The sequence below is a fragment of the Corylus avellana genome, chromosome ca5 (genome assembly GCF_901000735.1).
Source record: "Corylus avellana chromosome ca5, CavTom2PMs-1.0".
Classification (NCBI taxonomy): Eukaryota; Viridiplantae; Streptophyta; class Magnoliopsida; order Fagales; family Betulaceae; genus Corylus; species Corylus avellana.
In genome coordinates, this window is record NC_081545.1 from 621785 (window position 1) to 634162 (window position 12378).

The window sequence follows — 12378 nt, forward strand, 5'->3', positions numbered from 1 at the left end:
GTATCATGTTCTTGTCAGGTTTGCGGGTCATGTCAAAATTGCCAACCCTAGATTAGGTAGAACATATGTCATACTTCTAACAACGTAAAAAGGAACAAAACGTTAATAAAACACACATCATTTAAGGGTAAAGGTTTTCCTTCAAATTGGGTCAAACTTCTTTTTTTTTTTTTTTTTAATCTAATTTATTAAATTAATATATATTAAAAATGCACATAAAAATAACACGTTTGATAACGCTTTTTACCTATCACCATTCAAATTTCTTTATTCATCCTCGTTGCTGCTATGCCGAAGCAGTGAAGCTTAAAAGTGAAAGCTCTCTTCTGCTTGGAGTCTCACATCGCTCTACAATTGCTCTGTCTTTGTCTTCCTCATAAGTTTTTTTTTTTTCTCCTTGTCTTTCTGTAGTCTTTTTTTCTAGTAAGTAAATAATCCTTTCATTACCTGGAGGCAAGTAGGCTTTCATTGCAATGAAAATTGAGAAATGATAAAAATTGTTTTCCATCACATCTTTTACTTATCTCCGTATAGTGAATAGGTGAATCTACCATTAAACTTGTGTAAGGCTCATATGAGTCAACAAATCCAAAAATAAATAATTGAGAGAATGATGTGTTAACATGCATTGTGAAAATTTAATGTGTAGCCAATGATCTAGTTGTGAGTGTGACGGCGTGTAGTGTAGATAGACCGGCGTATAGTGTAACATTCATCGTGAAAATTTAATGCGTAGCCAATAATCTAGTTGTGAGTGTGACGGCGTGTAGCATAGATAGATCGGCCACTGTGTAGTCATATTGTGTAGGCTAGGCTTCATAGTCATAGTTGTATTTGCAACATTTCATTTAATGCTCAAAACATGCCCACTTACTCATCAAGAAAAATGTCAAATATTGATACACATAGTTAATAGTTTCAAATATCTCCCACTAAATGGTCACTAAGAAAAATGTCAATATAGTGGCAATTGTCAATAGCATTAATGGTTTCTAAGTATCATAATGTAATAACATTTTTATACATAAATGAAGGTGCTATTGAGACAAATTATTAAAGAAAAATTGCATCAATGCCCATTTTCTCAATGACAAGTTGCCTTTTGTTAAAATTTTTTCCTTCTTAATCTAATAACAACAACATTGACATTTTATATAAGGTTTATTTTTTGTACTTTGAGATTTTGCCAAGTGTGAACAAGTTTCAGTAAATTTTTGACAATTTCAAGTGGGTTATTATTATTTAGATAATAATATATACACAAATCACTCCACGTAAGATTTGAGAATTACATAATTTTCTCCAGATCATTGTATTGATATTTACAACAACTATACAACTCCTAGAGTGGAATTATTATCTTCAACCATACAGTTTTTCATAACGTGTGAATTGTCTTTATTGAAAAGCTTGTCATTACTTCTATGAGTAAGATCTTTTATGGTCAGATTAATGCTCAAAAATGTTTTGCCTTGATGGTACGTTAATATATATTTTTAAATAAAAAACAAAAATTACTCTATGAAAGTCATCTATCTTTCAGTCACCTACCTTAATAGTGACATGTACCAAACTCAAGTAAATGCAATTGAAGAAGAAACATTATATTGACTCCACGTTATATGAACACACAACACTCTTTACAAACCAATTATATTTGAAACTCGCCAAGTGTGAGCTTTGACTACTACCCATATTTCACGTGAGAAGGAAAATAAAAAGTGGGTTCAAGCTTAGTAACCGTTGGACATTAAATATTATTAAAAAAAAAAAAAAAAAAAACAAAAACAATTGATCGGTCTTTTAGATGTTTACAATGACATGCTTGTTAGCAATTCAGTTAACAAATATTAGAGAGTTTTTATACAATTTATTTGTTAGAGTAGGTTTCAGGTAAATTACTAAAGATTTGGGGTCCGTCTGACAAACCATTTTGCCTTAGATACGGTAGCTAACATGGATTGATGTGATATAAAGTTTTAAATTTTTTGTATTAAATAGTAAAAAAGTTTTGTTTCGTAGTAATTTTGTTAATTGAATAGTAATAAAAAGTGAATAATGTGACATAAAAACTAAAAAAAAAAAAAAAAAAAGTGAGAATACTTTTATGTTGATTTTTTTTTTTTTTTTGAGAAAAAGTGACGTGAACAGTAAAAAAACAATATGGTCCAAACAAATGACGTGACATGAATCATTTTGCCTTAGATTTTAAAATTCGAGCTCTATTATATCTATTGGTCCAAACAAATGCAACGATTTATAGGTTATCGCATCAAGTGGATTTGACATGTTGAAAACTATAATTACTTGTTTCAGTAACACGCAAACTTCTGTATTTATTTAGACCGTTAAATATAATAAAATGCTCAAATTTTAAATTTTAAAATTTCATATTTGAAAGAATCTGCAGACACTCACCTTATGGCTTATAAGAAGAAAATGAATGCTGCACACAAACGTCGTTGTAGTATTTGGGTGACTTTGGGAAACCCAAATCCCAATTCCACCAACAACCAACTATAAATAATAAATCGTACATTTCCAAGAAATGATATTCTCCCTTGTTCGTGAGAGGTGACTTTTTTGTTCAACACATCACGGGTCCTACTACCCCAAATGATTCCTCAAAGTCACCCTCTGTCTTTTTCATAATAGCTCTCTGAATTTATTCATCGACCAAAATGGACTCATACTATATATATATATATATAGACTCAAACATGTGAATTTATATATGCATGTGATCAATTGCTTGTTGGATTTTTCTCTTATTACGTGGACAAGGAGTAATGTTAAAAGAATGATTTTTTTTTTTTTTTTTAATCATGACATGACTTTTAAAATTATCATTGAATTTGAGATAGTCATTAATAAATTTTGATATATTAGTGATTTTAAAAGGCACGTCACAATAGAGAAGATATAAAGAAGACTCTAATTCTCTTTCTAGCATAACTCGTGGACCATTATAATCCTTCACTTTTGTTTGTTTTGGGGAGCATTTTCTGACAAGTGAGAAAACTTGTACTCCAAGTACAATTAGGTCATTTTTTGTTCCATCCTCTTCCCTTTCTTCTTTGGCTCTCTTATAGTGGAGCCCTTTTGGTGTAAAGAAATTTTAGATTCATATGCGGACCACAAAATATCATATTCTTGCTTTTATTTATCTTACAGTCGTTGGAAGAGACTCATAACCGGCTTGTTCGATTATTTCGTAGTCTCTCTAACTCTTTCAAAAATTTGGCTGATTTTGAAAACTTTTTAAATGCCTTTAATTGTACCCACAACTTTCATCATGGGTCGCTACAACCAGCATTGCATGTTCTCGCTCACTTCTTCCATCTTGAGGATTATCCTTGGGCTGATGTTTATATAAAGGACATAAACAAGCATAGTTTTGTTTCAACCATGTAACCACATAAAGAGAATCATTTGTGGCTCAACAATTCTATCATAATACTTCATAATAGGGGGAAATTATAGGAATTAGAGGGTTGATTAAGATAGTTTTTGTCTTTTTGACACTGACCATTCTTGTGATACAGGGCTTTATGGAGTCCACTGCTTGAGGTTCCTTTTCAAGGCTAGCTAGCATGCATGCAAAAAAGGGTATATATATGGTATGCTCATAACAAAGCAAAAGGAGGTATCTCTTTGGAACCATTTTCTTACAATCCACTTCCTTAAAAGATGTTTCATGTTGAAAGGTCGAAAGAAATTCAAGAAAAAAGAACATTTCCACAACAGTTAATTACTTCTGCCATTTCCTAAACAATTGGCATCGAGTGATGCAAAGAAAGGGAAGGCATACTAAGCAAATCTTCATTTTCTATTATCTGACATTATCAACAATTTGAGAGAGGTGCCAAGTTTGCTCAGTATTCCTTATTGATGGATCCAATAGGGTCTCCATAATGGGACTTATGTGCTCATGGGTTGAACATATTGAGTAGGAGCAGTGAGGTTAGCTTAGTCCATCCAAGTTATGGAAATGACTAGTGATAGAGTCAAGTTATAGCTGAATTTATATAAAGAAGCGTTTGCGGCCCGTTTACTATCTAGATAATTTATGACATTAGGTCGCAATAAATATGAGCTACTAGGATCACGTCTATGTAAAATCTCTAACCACTGGTATCCACCCTTATCTTTTTACTTAAAAAATAAATAAAAAAATCTGATGTTGGCTTGGGTTTGAAGAAAACTTCTGATTTCCTATGATTGCAATAAAGCATGGGATGTTCTGTTTTTTTTTTTTTTTTTTTTTTCTTAGGGGGAGGGGTCCTTTTAGATACTACACTTATCCTTTGGAACCAACATTTGATTTTGAATCATCCTATCAAATTTTTAAAAAAGTGACCATCGATTCCTTTAAACTATCAAACACTTTTAATTTGCTTCATTCACGAATATTTTTTATTAACTTAGACGAAAATATATCATGTGACCCACATGTAACTGAAATGATCCATCCCTATCTAATGTATAAAAATAAAATTGTGTTCCTTAGATTATTATTATTATTATTTTTATAGACCTCCTATGATCGGGGAGACCTACGACCTAACCATGGACCTCTCTCCCTTTTATGGTTGAAGAAGGTGGGCGGACAAAGAAGGTTTTTAAAGTTATTTTTTTATAGAGTAACACTATAAGTATTCCTATATTGATTTCTGACCTATTGGTGGTTTTTAAAATTATCATTGAATTTGAGACGTGATTTATTGACTTTTGATCTATTGGAGATTTTAAAAGTCACATTACATTTGAGATGATTCTAGAATGGCTTATAGCATTACTCTTTTTTATATGATACAAGGTTATAATAATAATTTTAGTCATGACATATTTTTTATCATAAATTGTCACTTTTTAAAGTTTGGTGTGTAAATTTTGCAAATTGGGTGTAGTTTAAGGAAAAAAAAATATATAGGTTTTTTTATTTTATTTTATTTTATAAAAAAATAATTTAATAATAAAATACCCATATCAAGTAAATCACAAAAAAATTGGTGGGTTTTTTTTTTTTTTTTTGGGATGTAACAGAGTGGTGGACTGCAATTGCAAACTTGCCCGCAGTTTTGGTTTGCCTCCTCCCTCATTCTGCTTCTTTCTCCGAATGCAGACTTCTGAGCTGCTACACCTACACTCATCCTTTCAACCTCAACATGTGGAGGCTCGTACGCACAAATACCAACGTGCTCTCAAACCGATATTCCGTCACCAAATCCTTACCCGTTTCTCTCGGACCCGTGGACTATTGCACTGCACAAACCCAGGAAACTGTGCGAGAAATCACCAACATTCTCAACCATAGCAACTGGCAGCTCCTATTGGACTCCTCGGAATGGCCCGGGAAGCTAAACCCAGATTTAATCCGCTCCGTTATCCGCGAGAACCGGGCGGGTGATCCGAACCGCCTCCTCGGCTTCTTCCTCTGGTCCGAGCACAAACTGGGTACCTTTCAGAATTTGGAAATTTTCTCACTTCTTGTTGTTTCTCTCTGCAATTCTAAACTCTACGGGCCTGCAAATGATGTTTTAGAGCGTATGATAAGAATTTGCAAGTCACCTTCTGATGTTCTAGGTGCTATTGATGTTTGTTATAGAGAATGCGATGGGTCTATATCTAATGCTAAGGTGTTTGATATGTTGATTGATAGTTATAGGAAAGTGGGTCTGTTAGCTGAGGCTGTTAACGTGTTTATGGGTTTAAAAGATGTTAAATGTGTCCCTTGTTTGTTGAGTTGTAATTTATTATTAAGAGAGTTGTTGAAGGTGAATAACATGGAGATGTTTTGGAAGGTTTGTGATAGAATATCTGAGATGAAGATAGCTTTTGATGTGTATACTTATGGCACTGTGATCAGTGCTCACTTTAAGGCTGGAAAAGTTAATGAGGCGAAGAGGGTGTTTTTGGAAATGGGTGGAAAGGGTTGCAGCCCCAATGTGGTTGCTTACAATGTGGTTATTCATGGGCTGTGTAGAGCGGGGCGCATTGATGAAGCTATTGAGATGAAGAAGTCTATGGTTGAGAAGGGTTTGGTCCCTGATTGTTATACTTATGTGACTCTTGTCAATGGGTATTGTAGGGAAAAGAGATTAAGAGAGGCGAAGTTGGTTTTGTCAGAAATGAGTGATGTGGGATTGAAGCCTGACCTAATTGGCTATAGGGATTTGATTGATGGGTTTGTGAAACGAGTTGATGTGGAAGAGGCTCTTAGAATCAAGGATGAAATGGTTACTCGTGGCATTCAGATAGATGTGGTCATATATAACATGCTTCTTAATGGGCTTTGTAAGGCTGGTAAGATGGAGAAGGCAAGAGAAATCATGAGTGAGATGAAAAGGATGGGCGTACGACCTGATTCAAGAAGTTACAATTTGTTGATTGAGGGCTACTGTCGGGAGTGTGATATGGTTAGTGCTTTTGAATTGCTTGATGAGATGAAGAAAAGGAGCTTGCCACCTATGAAGGCAACTTACAGTGTTATGATTAATAGGCTTTGTCGGTATGGAGATCTCCAACAGGCAAATACTGTTTTGGGGGAAATGATTTTGAGGGGTTTGAGACCGAATGCCATTATCTATTCAAGTCTAATTTCAGCTAACACTGGGGAAGGGAGACTTGATGAAGCAAGAAGGATATTGGAGAGCATGAAAGAGCAGGGGATTATTCCTGATGTATTTTGCTACAATTCTCTCATAACAGGCCTCTGCAAAGCCAAGAAGATGGAAGAAGCAAGGACCTGCTTGGTAGAAATGTTGGAGAGAGGATTAGAGCCAAATGTGTATACCTATGAAGCTTTCGTACATGGATACAGCAAGTCAGGGGAGATGCAGATGGCTGATAGGTATTTCAGTGAGATGCTAGGTTGTGGTCTAGTGCCTAATAATGTGAGTTACATGGCCTTGATTGATGGGCATTGCAAAGAGGGGAACATAACTGAAGCCTTTTCAGCATTCAGATGCATGCTTGCGCGAGGTTTACTCCTGGATCTCCATACTTACAGTGTGCTTATCAATGGTCTCACAAGGAATGGAAACATGCAAGAAGCTCTTGCGATCTTCTCAGAGCTTTGTGAGAAGGGATTAGTCCCTGATGTTTTCACTTACACCTCTCTCATTACTGGTTTCTGCAAGCAGGGTGATGTAGAGAAGGCTTTTCAACTGCACGAAGAGATGTGCAAAAAAGGCATAAATCCAAACATTGTTACTTATAATGCCTTGATTGGTGGGCTATGCAAGGCAAATGATGTTGAGAAAGCTAAGGACTTGTTTTCTAACATCTTGCATAGAGGCTTGAATCCCGATGGTGTGACATATGCTACAATGATAGATGGTTACTGCAAATCCAGGAAACTTACTGAAGCATTTCAATTATTAGATGAGATGCTTTTAAGGGGTGTCCTGCCAGATAGTTTGGTCTACAATGCCATTCTGAGTGGATGCTGCAAAGAAAGGAAATTGGAGAAAGCTCAGGAACTATTTCAAGATATGCTGTGTAAGGGCTATGCCACTACACTCTCTTTCAACATTGTGATTGATGGGTTCTGCAAGAGTGAAAAGCCGCAAGAAGCCAGTCATTTGTTAGAGGAAATGTTACAAAAGAAGGTCATGCCTGACAATGTTACCTACACAATGCTGATTGATCGGCACTGTAAGGCTCGGAATATGGAGGAAGCAAGACACCTCTTCTTGGAGATGCAGGCAAGGGATCTAGCACCAACCACCATAAATTACAAATCACTTCTTCATGGATACAACATTATAGGAAAAAGATCTGAGGTTTTTTCTTTGTTTGAAGAGATGGTAGCCAAGGGGATTGAACCTGATAGGATCACCTATTTTGAATTGATTGATGCTCACTGTAAAGAAGGGAACCAGATTGAAGCGTTGAGGTTGAGGGATGAGATGTTAAAGAAGGGTATCCCCTTGAATTTAGCTGCATATGATGGTCTAATACAAGTGTTATGTACAAAAGAAGAATTTTCAGAAGCATTATCTTTACTTGATGAAATGGGAGAGAGGGGACTTAGGCTCAGTTTTGCTACATGTAGAGCCATCGCTTGTGGTTGTCAAAGAGCAGGCAATATGGAGAAAGCTGCAGAGGTTTTGGAGCGCATGTTGTGGTATGGATGGGTTTCAAACTCCATAAGCTTAACTTGCTTACTAGATGGTAATGAGCATGATTGGAATTCTGAGGAGTCCAACAAACTTCTAAATCAAATGGCATAGGAAGTTGTTTGTTTAGGGTGGCACAATTTTAAAACTGCTACATCACTTCTCCTTGGTGCTGCTTCATAGTTGCAGCTGTCATAGTCATTGGAGATGTTTTGGCGTCAGAGTAAACCCAGAATGGGTTAGCTCGGCATGGTTGCTCCCAGTGTGCTGTTGTCCCTCCAAGTGACTGCTTATTATATTCTGCAGCCACGACAATTGATGCTTCAGCCTGGGGTGGTAAATCCCAGGTCTACTAAAGGTAATGAAAACTTGTTTATTTCTTCATTTCAAATAGTTTGTATTGCATGAGTGGACTAGTTCATTGACTTATTACAATTTATAGGTTTGGACACTGCTTAAGTTAGCAGTTACCACTCTGAGAAAGATAACATTTTTCTGTGGCCAGCTTACTGTCTACTTGAGCTTTTTGAATTTAACTTGTAATGGCTTTGTTGTTCTGATGTAGGACGATATTTATCTTTATTTTCGGTAAAAACGAAAATAAAGAAAATATCAAAAATAATATTGGAGCAGCGCCGCTTGATCAGAATTTTAGCTATTTTCAAACAATGGAAGTACAAAAGGAAAGATTGCCACGATTCCCGCTGATTGTCAATTTTATATTAGGATTTTATTTTATTTTATTAGGACTTTATTTCCTTTCCTTATTAGGATTAGGTTTACTACTACTATAGGATTATGTTTACTTTCCTACTAGGATTAGATTTACTTTCTCTACTAGGATTAGATTTACTTTCTCTACTAGAAGTAGGTTTACTTTCTCTACAAGTATTTCTCTTCTATAAATAGGCTTGCCTATTATGTAAAACTCAATCAATTGAATTATAATCAAATCAGAGAATTCTCTCTCAAATACTCTGCGGAGTTTTATTTTTCTTAGCCTGCGGGCTTGTTTTATCTTTTGGGTAGAAGACGAAGACGCTTCTCCTTGCAGAATCAAAGACGCTGCTCTTTGATTAGTTACCTTAGTCTTCCGCTACGTCAGTTGGTATCAGAGCAGGCTTTATCCTGATCATGGCCAATCAGCGCAACGGTGACAAACTTCTCCAACAACGCCGCTTGTAGGGGAGGGGCTCTTTCGAAAGCCAAATTCATGGGGTATCCGAGCCGGCATTATCCGGATTCGATGGCCAACTTATACTACAACAACAACTTCTATAACGACGCCGTTCGTGAGAGGGATGTTGTTTCGAGATCCGACTACCAGCGATACATCAAGCGATCAGAGGGTCCTTGGAGAACCGAATTCCAAGAGCTCAAGCAGACAGCGCAGATGATGCAACAGGAGGTGCGCCAATTGTGGGAGTCGTTTGAACGCAGGCAGATGCGTGCCCATTGGAATCATAGAGACACTCGGGAGTACCGGATGAATAACGATCTCCCTTCATTCGATGGTTATCTTCACATTGACGATTACCTTAACTGGATAATGGAGGTAGAAAGATTCTTTGAGTACATGTGTATTCCGGAAGAAAAGAAGGTGAAGTTGGTGGCTTATAAGCTCAAAGGTGGAGCATCCACTTGGTGGGAATGGTTGAAGCTCTCTCGATCCAGGGAAGGAAAAAGACCCGTGACATCTTGGCCTAAGATGAAGCGGTTACTCAATGCCCAGTTCCTACCACCAGATGACTATGGGATCCGAAGGGAACCCGTTCAATATCTGTATGTTGATCGATTCCGTGAGGATGACGTAAGCCACTTTCGTCATGTCCATAATCATCTTCATAACTCTCCAAATAGGCCCTTCGCCTATGAAGAGAATTTTAATTATGGTGAAGAAGTTGTGGAAGATGTTAAGTTGGTTGAAGAAGTGGAGTTGCCATCAGAGAAAACATATGTGCAGCCACCATCATTGATTCCAACGACTACATCAATGGAGGAACAGCTACCGCCTCCTCCACCACAAGTGCAACTTCCTCTACCACAGTTACAACCTCCTCCACCACAAGTGCAACCTTCTCCACCACAGATGCAACCTTCTCCACCACAAGTGCAACTTCCTCTACCACAGATGCAACCTACACCACAGGTGCAACTCATCACGATCATCACAAAAATTGACGATTCTTTTGAAGAAAACAATGAAGTTGAAGATGATACCCAAGAAGAAATCGTTGGAGGAATTTTGGTGGAAGTAGACGAAAAGGAAAAATCATGTCTTGATTCTATCTATATAGATTTCTCCAAGTACTTTTCTTCAGAGGAGCCACATGTGCCATGTCCCAAAGAAAACTCGAGGACGAGTTTTTTTCAAGTGGGGGTGTCTGATGTAGGACGATATTTATCTTTATTTTCAGTAAAAACGAAAATAAAGAAAATATCAAAAATAATATTGGAGCAGCGCCGCTTGATCAGAATTTTAGCTATTCTCAAACAATGGAAGTACAAAAGGAAAGATTGCCACGATTCTCGCTGATTGTCAATTTTATATTAGGATTTTATTTTATTTTATTAGGACTTTATTTCCTTTCCTTATTAGGATTAGGTTTACTACTACTATAGGATTATGTTTACTTTCCTACTAGGATTAGATTTACTTTCTCTACTAGGATTAGATTTACTTTCTCTACTAGAAGTAGGTTTACTTTCTCTACAAGTATTTCTCTTCTATAAATAGGCTTGCCTATTATGTAAAACTCAATCAATGGAATTATAATAAAATCAGAGAATTCTCTCTCAAATACTCTGCGGAGTTTTATCCTTCTTTTAGCCTGCGGGCTTGTTTTTATCTTTTTGGGTAGAAGACGAAGACGCTTCTCCTTGCAGAATCAAAGACGCTGCTATTTGATTAGTTACCTTAGTCTTCCGCTACGTCAAGCCAACAGTCCAATCTCTCGTGGCAAGCTCAAGCTATCGGAATTCATGCTCAACAATCTCATGGACTGCAGCATCACTCATATTAGCAATTCTATAAGTGTACATATTACTCTCAATCAGCTCCACAACAGAAATGTCAGGCTGAACCACCTTCTCTTATGGATATGATAAATACATTGATTAAGACTACACAGGAAGCATCTGAGGAGATGAAGACCTACTTTAAACCGAAAGGCAATAGTCTTAGAGAAGAAGAAGCGTATCAAGAAGAAACACCTCCTCCAAAAAAGTCTGCCTTACAAGAAGCAGTTGCTGCCTTAGAAAAACAGTGTGCTGACTTTACAAAACATGCGGCAGTTCATCTTAGCCACATGGAGGAAAGAGAGCATTCGATTGAATGAATGGAGGCCCACCTTAAGCAAAAAAGAAGAAGAAGAAGAAGAGTGTCAAAATCAGTTGGTGGCCAATCCTAATAAGCATTACATGGAGGAAGAGTGCACCTACTATCATGAGTAAGCTGTCACGTTGAGGAGAGAATAGGTGGTTGAAAATCAAGTGGAAGAAGGGAATTGGGAGCAAACCAAAGTTCTAGAGGAGATACATCGGGAAAAGGAAGAGAGCACTGAAACTTCTTTAACATCTATTCCCGAATTCCTAAGAATCCAAGAGAGAAGTATGTTGGGGCTATGTGATGAGCAATTTGAGGACATCAAGATAGAGAAGCTCCTTGAGTTTTCTTCATCCTTTATTCCAGTTCATGATTCCCCACCGGATGAGAAACTGTTTAACAAAACTTAAAAGTGGCCCTCCCCGATCTATAGACATCTGGAATCACCTGACAGCAGAAAAGATTCATTCCCTTTGGAGCAAGAGAAGGAAAGATTGGTGATTCAAGTTTAAAGTAGCACCGTCTGGTTGAAGACGTTAAACTTAGCGCTCATGGGATGCCCCTATAGTTTATCTTGTTATTTTCTTTTTGTGTGTTTCATTTCATCTTTTTATTTATCTTTAGTTTTGTTTCCTTTTACTTGTTTTTGTGTTTTCTTATTTTGAAGGGACAAGTGTGCTTCAATTTAAGTTTGGGGGTGTGCTATGAGCCATGCTTTCCAAGACGATGTCCTCCATCTCCCGGGTACATTCTTTCCTTAATTTAGACACATTGGGGACAATGTGTCATTTAAGTTTGGAGGTATGGGCACACATGTGTTTACACACACTTTGTCCCAATTTCATGTTATTTGTTTGTTTATTTGAAAAAAAAAAAAAAAAAAAAAAAAAATTTCTGCATGTTCATGTTTGCCCTAAAATTTTAAGTTAA

General features: G+C 36.7%; 1 protein-coding gene across 3 annotated transcripts in view; it reads left to right on the forward strand.

Moving 5' to 3' along the window:
- Nucleotides 1–5093: 5093 nt before the first annotated feature.
- LOC132183346 (pentatricopeptide repeat-containing protein At5g61990, mitochondrial-like) overlaps nucleotides 5094–12378 on the forward strand; it is a 10264-nt gene continuing 2979 nt past the window's right edge. The window contains exons 1-2 of one of the 3 annotated variants that reach the window (XM_059596772.1): nucleotides 5094–8481; nucleotides 8689–9105. In XM_059596772.1, coding sequence (XP_059452755.1) covers nucleotides 5169–8237 — 3069 coding nt within the window. In that variant the 5' untranslated portion in view covers nucleotides 5094–5168 and the 3' untranslated portion in view covers nucleotides 8238–8481; nucleotides 8689–9105. The other 2 variants (XM_059596773.1, XM_059596774.1) reach the window with 2 other exon arrangements.